At 32.8% G+C, this 18,505-nt stretch overlaps 1 protein-coding gene across 4 annotated transcripts in view; it reads left to right on the plus strand.

Annotated features, from left to right (window-relative positions):
* Fbxo8 (F-box protein 8) overlaps window positions 1-18,505 on the plus strand; it is a 43,311-nt gene that overhangs the window by 17,804 nt on the left and 7,002 nt on the right. For 2 of the 4 annotated variants that reach the window (XM_074054969.1, XM_074054970.1), the window contains exons 2-3: window positions 659-995; window positions 4,839-4,965. In XM_074054969.1, coding sequence (XP_073911070.1) covers window positions 667-995; window positions 4,839-4,965 — 456 coding nt within the window. In that variant the 5' untranslated portion in view covers window positions 659-666. Of the gene's footprint in view, window positions 1-658; window positions 996-4,838; window positions 4,966-6,001; window positions 8,211-18,505 lie in introns of those variants that run through there. The other 2 variants (XM_074054971.1, XM_020159179.2) reach the window with 2 other exon arrangements.

Here is an 18,505-nt window from a genome sequence, read left to right on the forward strand (position 1 = left end):
ATTATGATTTTTAATTTAAAGTAACCAAAAAAACCCAGATAGTTATTACTGAGCTATTTATTCTGGAGTTCTAGGTGTCTAATTTATAAGGTTTTTGAATTAGACTTCAGGGCCTATGTTACATTTTATTACAGTCTACAACATAAGTGTAGACTGGCAGGAATTAAACTAAAAGCCTGTTTCACAGCTGTTATGCATCTGGGAGTTTGGTTAAAAGGAGCTAGCTTAGCTTAGCCTAAATTGTGATAAAAAGCAGTGTCTGGAGACTTTTTAACTAAAGTCCTGTGCTCTGATCAGAGCTGTATTTAATACTGGCCCATAAGTCCACATAATTATAATTTGTAAGAGTCTTTAGGATATCAGTAACTTTTAAATCTTACCACATGAAAAATGATTATATCACCTGTAGACTTTAAAAGTATTTAGCAAGCTAGGATAAAGGTGATGATAAAACAAATATTTCTTAAACTTTCTCTATTCCAAGTTTTGCACTTAAGATGTTCCAACTATTCTTGATAATATACTACTGGTTTTACGAGGCTTTCATGTGGAATTTTAATTCTGATAGATGAATGCTTCATGTCAGATTTGTTATACCAGAGGGAAAAATGGTTTACATTTTTAATGTCACCTTTATTACATTCTGGCTTTCTCCCAGGCTTGCAGATGGGTCAAGGGCTGTGGAGAGTGGCCAGAAACCAGCAGCTACAACAGGAAGGCTATAGTGAGCAAGGCTACCTACCCAGAGAGCAGAGCAGGAGAATGGCTGCAGGCAGCATTTCTAATACCAATCACCGTAAACAAGTCCAAGGAGGCATTGACATTTATCATCTTTTGAAAGCAAGGAAATGTAAAGAACAGGAAGGATTCATTAATCTGGAAATGCTGCCTCCTGAGCTAAGCTTTACCATCTTGTCCTACCTGAATGCAACTGACCTCTGCTTGGCTTCGTGTGTTTGGCGGGACCTTGCTAATGATGAGCTTCTCTGGCAAGGGTAAGTTAAGCCCATCGATTGTGACTCAGATCTCTCTAAACACAGTTGTGCCTAATCTTCTCATTTAAAAAAATTTATAAGGCTATGTTAGTTGTTGGTGTATGTCAGGGAGTTTCACTGTGACATTTCCATATGTACTTACAATGTACCTTGCTTAGGTTCATCCTCATCATCATTCTCCCTAACATGTATATATTATGAAATAATTTCTTGTAAATTTGACTTGGATTTTGAGTTGCTGTTTATTAAATTCTAGAAAAAATAAAGGTACAGTTATCATAAGTCAATTTTAATATTAGAAAAAGTAGAAAAGAAAATAGGAATTGACTTTATAGCAAAAAGGTCACTTTATAGTGATCAGTTGAGACGTATCAGTTTATTCTGAGTCAAAAATTGCCAGATCATTGTAAAAATTAAACAAAGTTCTGAAGTGAGAATTTATATTCTAAAACTTGGAGTTGTCACATCTCTGGTTAATTTGTGCTTCCCATAAGTAGAAAAGACATACCTAAAAAAATTAAATAATTCTCAAATGTTACTGTTTTCAAAGAGAGTATATAGATGTGTTTTTGTGTACATATTTTTATTTATCAAAATTTATGCTTGCTAGCTGGTAAAAATTTCATTTACTTTTTGTTTTCACTAACAACCATTTCACCAATGAAGTAGGCAATATTAATAGGCAAGGTGATAAAACAGTCTACTTGCTGAACTGAAAGAGAGGATAGAAATTGTAGCAGCTCTTATACCAGTTTACATTCAGCTTACAAATCTAAGAACGTTTTGTGGGATAGAACCTGTCTTATTGAACCTTAGTTACTCTTTAAATAGCATTATATACTTATAAACAATCATACGTGCATGTTTTCGTTTTCTTCTTTTGAGTCCTGAAAATGTTACCAAACAGAAGAATCATTAAATTCTGGATTTTCTAATATTCTTTATCAAAGATTATTTAAGTCTCATTACTTAAAAATGTAACTTCATAATGATAAAGAATAATCTAGAAACAAGTCTTTTTATAAGACTTTAAATAATTTCTAGATGGAAATCCAACACAGAATTAATAAGTTAATCTAAATTGCTAGGCTTTAATAAAAAAAACGTATTTCCAGTAGTTACATTTCTACCTTAGGCTTCCTAATGTCTCAGAATTATAATATAAAAATTACATATTTCTCAATAATATTATTACTTTTTTAAATATTTTATTATTTTAAAAATAAAATCATTAGCATCATCTTATTATTCTTTCACTGCCCTGTCAGAGTGAAGGTACTGTGTAAGAGGAAATTCTATTGCTTGTGTTTAAATATTACTAATTTTTAATCATTATATGAGTTTGAGGAAATTGAATACTTTGAAACTGGCTTATTTACATTTTTTCTACATTTTAGTATTCTTCACAAACTTAACTTGTGTTCCTATATTGAAATTTTAAAAATTCATTTTTAACCTTATATGAGCTCAATCAGAATGTATTTTTTATTTAGGCTTTAAATCTAGATTGTTTATCACTGAAAGAAATGCTTTCTTTTGCCAGGAGTGGTGATACACACACTGAGGCAAGAATATAGTGAATTCAAGGCCGACTTAAGACCCTGTCTCAAAAATATAAGTAGCAGCATTTGCAGAGATGTATAAGAAATGCTTCCTTTATTGTTTGCTATCATTCCTGTATTTATGATGCTTGGGTTTTCTTTTTGTTTATTTTCAAGGTTGCCTCACACTCTCAATCCTTCTGCCTCAGTCTGCCTAGCCTGGATTTCTTTTTCTTTAATGATAAATTGTGTCTGTTTGGAACTAAAGGCTGGCTGAGTTTGTATTTTAACTTTGAATGTGTTGAATACTTAAAATGTTGGGAGATTATGTTGCTTTCGCATAATAAAACAGAGTAATAAAACTCTCAGGCTATGTTAATAAAGACTGCTAAAATCTAGTTTTCTAAACAAGTTTATGCTTATAGTTTTAGGCTCAGTGATTGTGTTTGGTTGGTAAAAATAATGAAAGGGTATAAATTAACTATGAAGAGGATAGTCTCATATGAAAGTAGATATTTTATCTTTTTATCCTCATAATTTTTGGTACTATAGACTGAGGCAATAACCTGATTTTTCTCTGTGTGTGTGTGTGTGTATATGTGTGTGTGTGTGTGTGTGTGTGTGTGTATGTAGGAGGAAACTTGAGGCAAAAATCAATAATGAATATTAGAGGATGAGACTATTTTTTCTCAATAAGTAACAGGTAAAGTTTGGAACACACAGTTCACATGATTTTGAAGCTAAGACTCAAAAGTGTACAAAAATACAGGTTCAATATTTTCTGTTTCTTCAGAGTAATGCCCTTATGCTTAAAATTCTATGGTATTTATCTAGAACTTCCAGGAATTTATTTTATTACAAATATAAGTGAGGTGTAAAAAATAAATAAAACTTTAGCTTTCAAATAATAACCAGTAACTGTTACCTCTGTGAAACCACTATCCTATCCTAAAGGAAATAGTGTACTTGGAGATATGAATAGTTAATATTTCAGATTTTATGAAATTTTTAAACAATCTTGAATGATTGTGATAGTAAAGAACCAGTCACAGGCTGGGAGGTAGCTCAGTGGAAAAGCACTTGCCTAGCATGTAAGGCCCTGGGTTCTATTCCCCAGCACCGCAAAACAAGAAAAAAAAAAAAAGAAGAGCCAGTCATTTGTTTTGATTGGTTGGTTCTTGGTGAGTTTTTGCTTGTTTGTTTTGCAATACTGGGGACGGAACCCAGGGCTTTGTGCTTGCCAAGCAAGCATTCTACCACTGAGCTATATCTCCAGCCCAAGATTTGAAGCAGAATCTTAAACATGCTTAACATCACAGCTTTTGATGTATGTAATGAAGTTGAGGCACGCTTTCTCTTTTTAATTTGTTGTTAATATATGTACCATTTTAAAAAGCAAGAGATAGTACTCCTGCCAACAATCTTGCTCCTCCATTTAGTTTTATTCCTCAATAATAGAATAGAGCATAGGTTATTTAATAGATCCCATTTATCTTCTTTTGGGGGCTTGGGCAGTGCTGGGTTTTGAACTCAGGGCCTCACGCTTACTACACAGACACTGTATACTTGAGATACTCCACTAGCCCCCATTTAGGTTCTTCTTTTTTTTTTTCCTCATTTAGCTTCTTGATTAAGACTGCAAACTCTAGAGTAAGATTCATTGGATTCAAATTCAAAGTTGTGTGACTTTGGCAACTTTTTGTCTCTGTGTTTCTTCTTATATGTTGCATCAATATCAGAAGATTGTTGAGGATTGAGCAAGTTGATAAAATTAAAATATTTAAAATAGGCTGGGCACTGGTGGCTCATGCCTATAGTGGAAGGCACAGATCAGTAGGAATACAGTTTGAGGTCAGCCCAGGAAAATAGTTTGCAAAACTCTATATTGAAAATTGCCAACACAAAAAATGGGCTGGTAGAGTGGCTCAAGTGGCAGAGTGACTGCCTAGCAAGCAGTGAGGCCCTGAGTTCAAACCCCAGTACTGCCAAAAAATAAAATCTTACTATAGTGCCTGACATCTAGTAATCACTTAGTAACTGTCAGCTTATATTTCTATTATTATTGATAGCTTATGTTTAATTTTAGTTAGCATTCATGAGCATTATTAATCTTTATAACTCAGACTTTTAGGTGCTATCAAAATTGCTAAAGTTGAGGTATCTGTCATAGTCTAGTAAGCAAAATGTACATCTGTAAAACATAATTTTATGTCATTTAATGTTACTGTTCTATCATGTATATGCATGCTTAGCTTAAGTTAAATACAGTAACTTTTTGTCTCATTTTCTCTTATTTTTACAGTTTATGCAAATCCACTTGGGGTCACTGTTCCATATACAATAGGAACCCACCTCTAGGATTTTCTTTTAGAAAATTGTATATGCAGCTGGATGAAGGCAGCCTCACCTTTAATGCCAACCCAGATGAGGTAGGTAAAGAATGTGAATATTTATATAAGTTGAACTTTATTGCTATTTTGCTGCAGTATTCTAATTTAATAAATTTGCCTATAAAATAACAAGTCATTGAACACACCTTTTCAGTCATTGAGAACCCAGTATTTTAAGTTATTTTTCTATGACATAGTCATTTTTCTTTTTCTTTTCATGTCACATTCTTACCTATCTATCTGCTCACTTTAGATAGAAGTCCTCTACTGGTCTGACTAAGGAATACATTAGTGGAGAACAAATTTTGTTCATCAAATTTTTTCAGCAGCATTTTCTTTTTGTTTATTGTTTCTGTTTAATACTGATGTAATTTTAAAGAGGTAATCACAGAGAACACCATTCTAATTTCCAACATTTAATTGTTAAATGATGCCTGTAAGAATATAATTCTGTGTTGGCATAAAAACACTTACTATGTGAGAATAACCAAAATATGATCTTTTGATATTTTCCTATTGCCATTTTAAGTATCCTGGAAATGTTCAGAACTTCAGAAATGTTTAAATGACTTGTAGACTTACTCCTGAAGCCAAAGTGGAAATTTTATGACACTCAGAAGTATTATTTCTGGGTACATTATTTTCTGTGTAAAAATTTAACTTGCAGAATTATTTAAATTTATTTAAATTTTAAAAACCAAGTTTTTCATCTTACAAAAAGTATCAGGGATTATTTAAATCATTCAGCCTAATATTGTGTAAAATTATCTTAACTTTTGGCTAATTAGGGAAATGTTTCTCCAATGTAAATCTTGAATAGAAATGCTGATTTTATAAATGTGCATAATAATACCAGTGACAACAAAATTTTAAATAGTTTTTCATTTTAATACATGTGGTTTCTTTGTTAAATTTTTCTTGTGCATATATAAAAAGTCAACTGAAATGCCCTTGTAAAGTTTTACTTTTATACATATATGTTACCATTTGAGTCTTAATCCTTACAAATATAACAAAGTATATATATTTTGCCTTTCTTTTTTTTTGTTTTTTTGGTACTGGGGTTTGAACTAAGAGCCTTTGCACTTGCTAGGCAAGTGCTGTATCCTGGAGCAACTCTCCTGTTCCCAAAGTATATATTTTAAGGCCTGATATAATACTGAAATTTAGATATTTGTTATCTTTCCTCTCACTGCTGTTTAAAGAAATGAGTAGATAACTGATACTCTTTATGAAAGTAAATGATTTACTAAAACTTAAAGTTCAAATTATGCATTCGAAATTAATATAATATAATAGCACTTTTTAGACCCCAGTGATCATTCCTTAAAAAGGCAAAAGTGACTAACTTATCTATTATAAAATTAGGTTACTTATTATTACTAAGTATGATCAGTTACTTATGATTATATTAGTATTATTTACCTATCCCTTCGTTGAATTTTTTCTGATAGATTTTCTTATGAAGTGCACTTGTTTTTACTCCAATTTTGGTCAAATCCCAGTTATCTTTCTTGTACTCAAATCACAACATAAGCATGTTACTTTTTATCTTGCACTGTGGCAAATGTGCTGCAATTACTGCTGAGATTGTCCTATAATTACATATTCAGAGAATGGCATGGTTTCAGAAACTTTGTTGTTTTTAATTCTTTTTGTTAGAATTAGATGCTACTTATTGCTAATTAAAGAATTCATATGATGAGCTTTACAAACAGATAGATGTTTTACATCAGTCTATTGTGACAGTTGAATGGTGACTACTGTAGAAAACTGAGACAAAATAGTGAAATGCTTTCTAGAATATGGAACAATCAGGAGAGGCAGCTGTTATATGCCCCAGTCTTACTGTGCCCCACTTATCAAGTCATACTAACTATCATCTTTAACTCATATGACTTGCAAATGTTTCACTGAAAGACAAATGTAACTTGGTAAGTACTAAGTCATAGATTTACAAAGTCAGAAAAGTGAATGTAATCGCTGATATTGATTATGGTAAGTAGTCATACCTTGCTAAAATAATAACAATTTTTAAAAAAAATAATAAAGCCATCCTTTTTATGCAAAGGTGAAAAAATATGTAGGCTTCCATATGCTAGATTATAGGATAGTTTAAAAATACCTAAATTGGAAAAGCTAGATGTAAAAATAACTTTCATTTTTGCAGGTATATATATCAGATTATGGAGTTCTTGTTAGTACCCTTTTAGAACATTTGGAGGGAGACAAAGAACAGAGGCAAAATTCTAGTCCTTTTTTAATCTGACAGGACTTTAAAATTTTTTAATTCACATGTTTGCTAAGAGAGGAAATTGAAATTATTAATTGATATTTTAGATCATCAGATTTTAATTATCCATCCTTCCTTCCATTGTTATTGAGAGTTGGCTATAGCTTCTTTTTCTTCACTGCCTGGCCTAATTTTAAAATATCCTGGAATACTCTTGAAGCATTGAATTCACCTTTCTGAGAGGGCCAAATAGTACTGCTAAGAGATATACAGCTGAACCACTCAAAGTGTCTTGTGGTTCCAGAATTCTCATTCCGTGCATTTATGAATATCAGTAATTTAGCAGATGTTGTCTTACAGCAAATAAAATTCTATTTTTACCACAAAGCAGTTAGAATATAAATAGGCACAAAAAAAAACCCCACATCAAAATACATAATATATCCAAGGAAATGAGGGGAAGCATTTTAATGGCTATATTCTATACTTTTATTACTAAAGTAAATAATTAATGTCAATTTGACTAATTGTTTCCAAGTCAAGTCTTCAAAAATAAATTATGTAAATGAAAGAGTTATCCAAAAAAGATGCTCTTATAATGGAACTTACCTATATGAGTCAGATGTTTGGCAGGTCATTAGAATGACTATTGCCAAGGTTTTTGAGTGCTAGACATCAAAGAGATTGAGTTTTCCCCCCACTCACTAGAGCACTGTCATCAGACATGTTATTTTGGGTTCATTTAACTGGATTCATAAATTACTTTTTGAAGATTTGTTCAAATGTAAGTGGTGTTTATTGCAGGTGCTAAAATAAATGTATATAATTGTTCAGTATTATAAAAAGTTTACTTTTCCATGATTTCTAGTTTTGTACTTAACATTTTCATAGCAAGCATCATTAAAATATTATAAAAATAAGAATACTTACAGCCACAGGGAACAAGATTCTCCAAAGGACACCGTTCATGTCACCGATATGGGTAACCAAACTCCACAGCAACTGCTGGCAGTGGCTCATGGGGTGGGGGAGAACATCCGCACAGTTTGTGGTACGGTTATTTAGCACGCTGTTGTTCTATGCATGACATTGTGCTCTCAGCTGTATGCAGTGTCTTGACCTTGTGCATGAGCTGTGTACTCTGTGGCAAAGGACCAAATTCTAGTAAAGGAATGTGCTGTTACCCATCTGTTTACATTAGCTTGTATTTTCCCTGCATGAACTAGTTGTGTGTGTCAATTTTGTTATGCTAGCAGTGTTATAATGCAGTAATTTTACTTACCAACCAGTAAGTTATATTTCTTGTGTTCCATTATGTATTGTATTAAGATATTTCTTGACAGTTATTTTTAAAGTTAATATTTGAAAATCTGGTAGTTAACAGGGTTAAACTTTAATGTAGTCTAGGCTTATTTTCATTTCTGTAAACATGTTTTCTTTTTAATATCTTCATTGGGGTCAGTAAAAAGTCTTTTTTTAACCATGAAAGCACATTTTTCTTATATTTATACAGAAATACCCACATGCATACAATTGGTACTGGATAGAATGTATCATGAAAAATGTTTTAATTCTGACATATATATACACTTTAGATGGAAATCAATATATAATTTAGTTTAAGGTATCATATTTGTTTTGTTGTTGAACTAGCTAAAATACAAAAAGGAAGCTTATGGTAGTTGACTAATATGATTATAGAAAGGACCTTAGGAGTTTATATAGAATTAATACTATATTGACTCTTACTGACTTTTCCCTCCAAAGTGATTATTACCATTACTTCATAGCACAGTAGCAGTAACTAAAAATAACCTAGAAAACCCTGACTGGTATCAGAATATATAGAGATGTATTTCACAAATGTATTCTTTGGGAATACATTGTAAGAAAGAAATTTACAATTCTAATAAATTTTAATCTGATAGGTTTATGATTAGTTGGCTTGTCTGCAACATAACTTTTCAAAAGTTTTAATACATTGGTGCACATTGTGAATATTTAATAGAGATATGTAATATGTAACATTATCCAAGTTTATTTGATATAGTAATATCATTTTTTGGTAAAGGAACATTCCAGGGAACACACACACTTTGAATAGTATAGGTTTTCCATAGTGTTACTCTGTACAAATAAATATGTTAAAATGATTGAAATAGCCTATGGTCCATTTATAACTATCTGATGTAATCTCTTATGGCAGTCATGAGCTATGATTGCTTGTCTTTTAATTGTATGTATAATCTTCTCTATTATGGAAGTGTGTGGGTCTATAATTATTTGTTTCTGTTCTATAGTCTGATAGTACTTATTATCAAAAAATCTGAGAGTTGAGTTGAGTGTTGACAGACTGAAATATTTTTTATATTCTGTATCTTGATTGTTGTCTAATTTGTAAGGTAATTGTTGATTTAGAAAATAAACATGAGGCAATATTGAATTTAAGCAATAGCCTGTATACTGTGATATAAATGTCCATGTCAAGTAATTTGGTACTAATAGACCATTCATCATTAAATCTTTGCTATCTCATTCTGTACACTAACTCTATTAAATCTTAGTATCTTCTGTTTTCTAGTGAAGGCCAACAGGCCACTAAGATGCTTTTTATTTAAGGAAATGCTGTCTTTTGAGATTTTAATTTTATAGGTCTAGAAATAAGACTTTTTTCTTAGCCTCAAGAATTGAATGTAGATTATTCCAAGCTAATCATGTTAATTCCATTCCCCTTGCTGTCTATGGCATCCCTGTAATCCATTTGTGACTCATGCACAGGCCCAGGTGCCATGAGTAACTCTGGGAATTGGGATATGATCACACACTGACAGGACTACCTGCAGCCAGAGGCATTAGCAATACTGGCAACAGCAGATTAGAAAGAAAACATTGGGTCTGAGATGCCATCCATGAGCCCTTACAACCCAGGATCCATTAATAGTTTTGAACTTCTTGTTATATAGTTTAATTTTAAGGTAAATTTACCCCTTTACTTGATTTTAAATTAAGGTTCCTGTTAGTGGATACCTAAACCATCCTGATGTAATTATTGTCATTAATACTGAGGTTGATATGTAATCCTGAATACAGATTATGTTTTAAACATTGCTAATTTGTGAATGAATTTGTCCCCAGATATGCTGATGAGAATTTAATCAGAGCAAAAGGAGCTAGTTGACAATGAGAGGAGACCCTCACCAAATGAAGCTTAACTAACTTCTCTCTCTGTAACAGGTTTTTAGCCAAAAGAACTAAAAAAAGTTCATGTTCATTGGCAAAGCCTTGGCCCTTTCATCAGCATTAAAGTTAAAGTACAAAATTATGCTTCTCAAGCACTAAACTTAAAATGCTGTGCTCTATCTAGACAAATTAATACTTTCAGTAAACTAGTTACACCTAGTCAAGGCATACTAATCTGGAGGCCATTCACTTTTTTGAAGGTCATGTGGTTTAAGTGTAGATGTGTATGTATCTCTTTATAATCTGATCCATGAGATGATTTTATGATTAAAAAATCAACATGATCTTTCTACTAGATCAACTTTACTGTTTACACCGGCCCTAACTATGCTGTGGTCTGGCTTCCCTCCCCTCCCTTGTCTACAAAAGTCATTACAATGTGAGAGTTGGAGGGAGGTTTATGGATTCAAAGTAAAACTTTTAGAAACTTCAAGAGAAACAATTTTCCATAATTTATTAATCCAGCAAACCATTCTCCTCAATATACTATGAGAGATATTGACTTATTTATTTATTTATTGTTAGCACTGAGGTTTGAACTCAGGGCCTCACGCTTACTAAGCAGATGCTCTTACTGCTTGAGCCACTCTGCCAGCCTAATTTATGAATTCTATAAGTCTTACTAGACAATGTATTTACTCTTACAATGAGCAAGATTTTTTCATTTGAACTAGACTTTTGTTACCAATTTCAATAAATAAACTCAGATTTTGTAATATTAATTTAGGTATTTTAAATATACTTCGAGAAGTCTGTTTTCCTTTTATTTCCTTATCATACCCTATCTGACCACTTTGATACCTTTGAAACTTAATATCACTTTCTATATTTAATGTGTAAGGTAGCTGTTTCTCCTACATGTCTTTTTTTAATTTTGCAGTTGCTGCTCCCAATGTCACAATAGGTTCACTCCAAAATATGAATATGGTATCAGAAATCTAAAAGATAATATTTCCTCAATTCTTCAATGTAATCAATTATAAGGCACCTATCAAGTTGATTGCAGCCTTTGAATTTTGGGAGAATGAAGACAACACTACATTAAGTGCATTTTTAACTTACTGCAGTGTACATTTATCCATAAGATTATATAATGCTTCTTTCATATAAAAATTTTGGAGATGCCCTCTGTCTGATCTATCTTAAGATTCTGAATCACTTTTGGCCACTTACAGTTAAATGTGTCTTCAGAGCATGTGCTGCTTTTGATTATTTTGGCCAGTGATTCCAACCTTTAAGAATTTGTAATTTGAGGCATTTCAAGGTATCCTGAAGGTTTTATCTGTCCTTTATATTTGGTCATAGACTTAAGGGGACGTTATTTTCCCTTAGTTGAATTATATAATCCTTAAAAGTTTATAGCTTCTCTTAAAGGTTAGCTGGAATATTTGTACACATATGTTCAAACATTCCTTCAATAAATATTAAGTATCTCTACTTTTTACTAGTTCTGTGATTTTTATTTGGGGCAAGTTATTTAATCTCTCTGTGCTTTGGTTTCCTCTTCTGTAAAGTGGGGACAATAAACCGTACCTATAACATGGTAGTTGCGTGACAATTAAATGAAATAAAGCGTGTTAAATGCTTAGTGCTACTAACTGCGCACCAAAATGTCTCTAGATATTTATACTGGAGATATAACTACAATAACTTATAATTTGAGGGGTCAGATGCTGCTCTAGGCCTTGGAGATTTTATGCAACTCTTAGATTCTAATAGATAACATTTGCAACCTAAGTAATGGTCCTTTGTGAAGTATGTATAGGTAACACCAACTCTAAACTTTGATGATACTCTTCGCTTTTAATTGTATTTCCTAATGTGATGAATAATCTTTTGCACATATAGTAACATTTTGTTTCAATACTGCCTCATTTAATCTTTTTGAGGACCTATGATTAGGGGTCCAAAATTAAGTTCAAATTAGAAGATATGTTGACTCAAATGATGATAGTATGAACAAATACTTTCATTACACATTTTTGGACAGTGAAACTATATTTAAATCCAAACTTGCTTCTCTACTTGTCTACTATTGAGGCTTTTTTAAAAAGTTGTGCATTTCAAAATTATTTCAGAGTTGTCAAAATATATTTATAAATGTATTTATTAGAATCTAGGTAATAAGATGAAATTAGAATTTCATTTATCTGCTACTTATATATATATGCACATTGTAAATGTTATAGTTGTATGATTTTTGTGAAACAGGTATTCTAAGTTAACTAACATCTGTGTTTAAATGTCACTTCCTCATTAGCTTGAATTGTTATTAATCATAACCTAATAGAGTTTGATCTCCATACTTTGGCTAGAATGCTTAATTTTTCCACAGTAGACACAGGTTAGAGATAGAAGGAGGCTTTTCTAAGAATCTTTTCTCAGCTAAAAGCAATCTTTTCAGTAATAATTAAAATAATGATTGCTATATTTAATTTAGTAGTCATTTATGATTTGAAATTTCCCATCTATTATCATACTGATACACTCCAGTCACAAGAATGGGTTTTTAGGGGTGACTAGTAGTTAGCTCATTTTCAGTTTAAGGCTATTAGAACTAATTAATAGGGGCTTTTAATTATTTGTTTAAAATTTTAGATGATGAGGTTCATATTATTTGGCTGATGTCAGTGCTTTCTTTCTCTTAAAAAAAGAAAAAAGAGAACCCAGAAAAAATCTGTTCTATACCTCCTCTACATTTTCCCTAGACTCCGTTGGAGAGCCTTTCAGTTTATATTTAAATTTTCCTTTAATTAACCCTCTTTTATGTGAGATTTCCTTTTGGCATCTTCTAGTTAAAAGTAATTTCAAGTATATATGTGATTTTACTTAGTAATTTCTCAGCATCCTGCACTTTAATGTACTGGGAAGCTAAAATCCTTACCAATTTAAATTGCTTTATTTCTATATTCCACATTCAACTCTGAAAAACTGGATTCTTCATTACCCTCCAGATGAATTGTGATGCTGGACTCATTTTAGTAACTGTATCAAGAGAGTTGATTATAGGATATTGATACTCTTCCACAACATCCATTCCTCCCATTCAAGTGTAGACAGTAGTTCAGATTTCAAATTTACATCAAAATTATTGTTTCATATTTTTCTGCAGTTTTTATTCCCCTACCCCCCTTCTCTTAGTTCTGTACATCACAGAGCCTTCAAAGTGGATAGTTAAGTTATGGCTACAACATTAAGAAGGAAACATATTACTCATAAAATAATCTTCCTATGTAGGAGAATTTTTTTAAATGTGGGAATATGTTTTAGCCTTTGAATCAAGCAACTAGATTAGGAATAATAATCATAACATGTATGGGCAGCTTAAATTATCATTAATAAAAGCATACAAAAGTTTAAATTTTCTCTTTTCCCACTAACAGTTTGATAATTTTAGGCTCTAAAATAAACTGGCAGTAGATTAACAGGGTCAAAAAGCATACAAATTTATAGTGTGCAAAAAAATGTGAGCCATATACCAATTATGAGACTGGAGTGCCAAATGGTTGAAGCTTAAACATCATTTTGAGCTACAGAAGGAAATCGGCCCTTGGAGTTAGGGAGATGGTGACACTCATTATGGAAGGGTGAGGAAGGAAAATGCACCTAACAAAGGTTCTCCTGTTATCAGCTGTAGTCTCCCAGGTAGCAGTCTTCAGAAGACTACTGTGGTAAGCTCTGTCTGGGCCAGATTTCAGCCCCCCAATCTTTTGTAACTGGGACAAGATTTTTCCTTGGCAGATGGAGGATATCAGATAGAAAAGCCTCTGCCTGCATCCACTGTTTACTAATACAGACAGCTATAAATTTCTTTTTAGGAAAGGACAACTGTTCAGAACCATTTTTATGCCTGAAGCTCCTCTGAAGAGCCATCTGGAAATATTCTGAAGAGCTATATTTTTAAGTGGTCTATTCAAATTCCTTTTAAAAACAATGTGTGACATTTCTGATTGGTAAAGGTCACTAAATGACAAGATAAAAACATAGTGTGGTTCAAGTGGTAGAGTGTCTGCCTACCAAAGCATTAGGCCCTGAGTTCAAACCCTTTGCCACCAAAAAAAAATTAAATTCTCTCATTAATAAATCTGCAGTTATTTCACTGAAGTTACAAAAGCAAGGTGCTGATTTTTGAATTTGCAAGTAAATATCCTCAGATAAGTTATTCTCAACTATTCAATTTCTGTGAGGTTTTGCTTTTGATTTTTGCTGTGCATGGCATTGAACCCAGGGCCTCGTGCATGCCAAGGGCTTACTACCGAGCTACATCCCAAGCCCTGTGTGGGTTTTTAAATTTTCTTAAACTGCAGAGCACATGTTCTCTGACTAAATAGGGAAAGTGAAAACTACTAGACTCAGTAAAGTTAATAGATTTTACATTTATCTTAGCCATTGTATAATCATGTAGAAAAGAGGAAATAGTATTTAAGCAGTCACCTTAACTGTTGCTACTTGTTTTTAAACAGGACAATGGAAATATTCTCATCTGATCTGCATAGGGCTGTCTTCTGATGTGCTAATCAGTTGTTACTATCCAGAAAGTAAAAATTTTTACCACACTTTATCTCTTAATTTTTATATTACTTTTCTGTGAAAATGTTATCATTTCAGTTAAAACACTGTTTAAAATATATACATGCAAACTAATATGTCAGTTCTCATATTGAAAGAAAAGTTAGAAATCTAGACTAAGCTATTGTGTTCTATAAATATATATTGAAAAATTTGAGAGATTATTTTTAAAGTCTTCAAGATGATCTTTTAAAAATAGAATCAAATGCAGTGTCCAGTTTTCTATTATATAGTGTTCTAAAACCAGGTTTGTTATCAGGGTAGAAAAGACAACTTTGAATAAATCTAGATAAATCAATGTGTTTTCTAAACTTCTTTACTAAACTGTTCTTTAGGTAAACAACATAGGGATATTCCCTAGTATATGGCAATTTTGTTATATTTATGATTTCTTTTATTGTACTAGGTTTTACACAGTATTCCTATCAGGTGTCTTTACTAACAAGTAGTACATTCAGTAACATAGTCGGTACTTTTTCATTTGTCTTTATATGCCTAGTTTTCTAGAATTCAGTGTTTCCAAATATGTATTTACTGGCTATGAACTTATACATGGTAAATTTTGCTGAATCTTGACATGAGATGTGATTAATTCACTTTGATTTCACCTCGGTTCTTATAGCTGCTTGACACTCCTTTACTTTATTCTTAGTGGGTTCCCAGTTAAACTCCGTGCCATTGCTAATAAGAATCTTCATTAGCTTTGCCCAAAACTCCAAATCAACCCCTCTTTTCCAGTTTTCCTAAGATGTCCTCCCTAAAAAGGAAACCATCATAGGCTTTGTTTTCTGCTTTTCATATTCTTAATATACTTATTCCTGACCAGTGCTATTAGCCTATCCACCAGGCTTGGAAGTCCTTAAGAACTCCAACTATATTTTCACTTTCCCCTGCTCCCTTTCATCTTCTTTCATGCTTCTGGAACAAAATCTTTTTCCTGCTCATCAGTCTTTTCCTTTCTCTTCTGACTTATTTTCTTTCATCCTCTGACATGCATGGGTCAAAAGTATCCTGAAAAGCATTCATTTTCTCTTTTTCCCCATTAATTTTACCATCTATCTTCCCCTTGTGGTACTAATAGTTTTTCAAGTGAGTGGTCTGCATACTCAGTTTGCTTACCTTGGGGCTTATCCCTTAATGTTCTACTTGGATTTGCGCCTCCAATCTGTGAGAAGATTTCTTTTCTCCCAGTCACTACATCCAATGCCCTCTTTTCTAATTTTAGTCTCCTTGAACTATCTAAATGAAAAAAATAGCATGTTTCTTTTACTAGACACTTTAATACCTCCACAATAGGTCTGGCTAAGATTTTATTGATCAGAAAAGTTGAGTAAATTTGTTTGTGTTCACATCAAGACCCAAATCTCACTTCTTTCTCCGTGTCCTTTTGGTTGCCAGCTGCCTACTGTGCCTCTCTAGTTCTATCATAATCTCAGTTTCAGCATTTCTAAGACCAAAATTATTAAAAAATGAAAAAAAAAGAAAAACACTTGAAAGCAATCATTTCACACTGTTTCAATCAGTGATAAATATTCAAACATTCCTTTAGAAGTATTTTTCAGTGTCATCTGTGTTGGCCAATAGTTTTCTCTCAGATGATGAGAGCTTATCTTTGTTTTGGAGCCAGCCCACTAAATGATGGAAACCATCATGATTCATCACATAGTTTTCTTATGAAAATGTCTTTGACTTCTCCCCAAATGAAAAAAAAAGAGCTACATTCTGACTGCAGTCACTTAAATAAAAGTTGGAGCAGAATGCAATTTGCATAAAGGAATTAAAATTTATATAAACAGTCAAACGCTATTTAAGTTTGCCGCCTAAGTTCATTTTGAATATGAAAAAAAGAAGAATCAAGTAAATGAGAACTATTGGCCTTTGAACATCTCGGCTACCGTTACAATCATGTCCTTTCTTTCATGACTCTCACCTTCCACTTGTAATAGACAATGACTGTTGTCCTATACTCATTTGGAATATGGACTCCTAACCTGCAGGTCTTAGGAATTTAATTCTCTTTTAAAAATGTATACAAAAACTAAGAACTGAAATGCCGTATGCATAAATTATTTTGGAAACAAGTTCCACAGAGCTCTCATCATCCTCAGAAGGTACATGAGCAAGCAAAGAACTTAGGATCTTTTCTAAAGCTACACAATGTCTACTTTATCTTCCCTGCACAGCCTTTCAAATGCCTTCCAATCAGTCTTCTCTTCTAAATATTTTCTTCTTCGGTTTAATACTCATATCCCACAACTTTTCATTATATAACATGAATCTTACACCCTTCAACAATCTCTCTAGGTCCTAATTTCCTGTATTCAGATAAGTTCCAGTTTGTCAATATGCAAAGTCACAAAATATGACTTTCAAATTGTGGCTGGAGTTGAGATTCAAGTGTTAGAATGCCTGCCTAGCATGAAGCACCAAGTTCAAGCCCCAGTATGGCAAAGTTTTTAATTTTGGGGGTGAGGGTGCAGTACTGGGTATTTTTGAGATCAGATCTTGAACTATTTGTCTGGACTGGATTGGAAGGAATCACGATCCTCCTGATGTCTGCCTCATATGTAGCTAGGATTGATGGTAGTCTTTTCTTTAAGAGCAAGTGCATTGTGCACTAATTGGCCCTTGGCCAACTCCCTGATCTGCAGCCTTTAGGCCTTCTCCTTGCTGCCAGCACCTCTCTCCTTTGTGGGAGGGCTCATGCTTTGGCAGTAAAGATAAAAATGTCTCAGTAAGCAGAAAAGACCATAACATGGCCCTAAGAACCAGAAAGCAAAACTAATTTGACTTGGTAATCTAGATTTTGATAATAATTTTGGTCTACCAAATAGAAGAGACACCTTCTGTGGTTGGTGAGGTGAAATGACATATTATTTCAGCAAGGGATCAGTAATAGTTTTTATTAATAAACTAATGGGCCTGCAAAAAAACCATATTGTACGATTTTATAGTGAATAGTTTAATCACATGTAGTATGCTGAACTGCAACCTTCCTTTTACTGGAAACTGTATATTGATATAGACTTACCAATGCTCATGATTTCCTTTTCTTGTAAGAGAACATATACAATGTATGCATGCACATATGTGTGCACTTGCGTGCACACACTGCTTTAAGTTTAGTCCTTACTAATCACTAGTGTGCTATGTGGTCTGAGGTCTCTCTAGCTGGATGTGTGGCTCAAGTGGTAGAGCAGCTTCCTAGAGATGTCTGCCACTCTTCTATTACAAACTAGAAATATTTGAGCCATTTATTGAACAAAAGTACAGCCTTCAACAAACCTACTGTTATTGTATATTTTTGTATTTTATTGTTATATAGTGATTGCCAGCTTGCTTATTAGAGATAATTATGATCTTTCATGGCCCTTCTAAAGTAATCTTTCTCCTTGGAGAAATCTCAGGCTTGAAGCTGATGCCTTCTTTCCTTATAAAACCAACAAAGTTGGCTTATGTCAGGCTGTTGTCCCAGTTGTCAAGATTGGGTTTTAGCCTTTTAATCCTAAATCTCAAAACATATTCCATTAAAAAAAA

This window comes from Castor canadensis, chromosome 14, assembly GCF_047511655.1.
Source record: "Castor canadensis chromosome 14, mCasCan1.hap1v2, whole genome shotgun sequence".
NCBI lineage: Eukaryota > Metazoa > Chordata > Mammalia > Rodentia > Castoridae > Castor > Castor canadensis.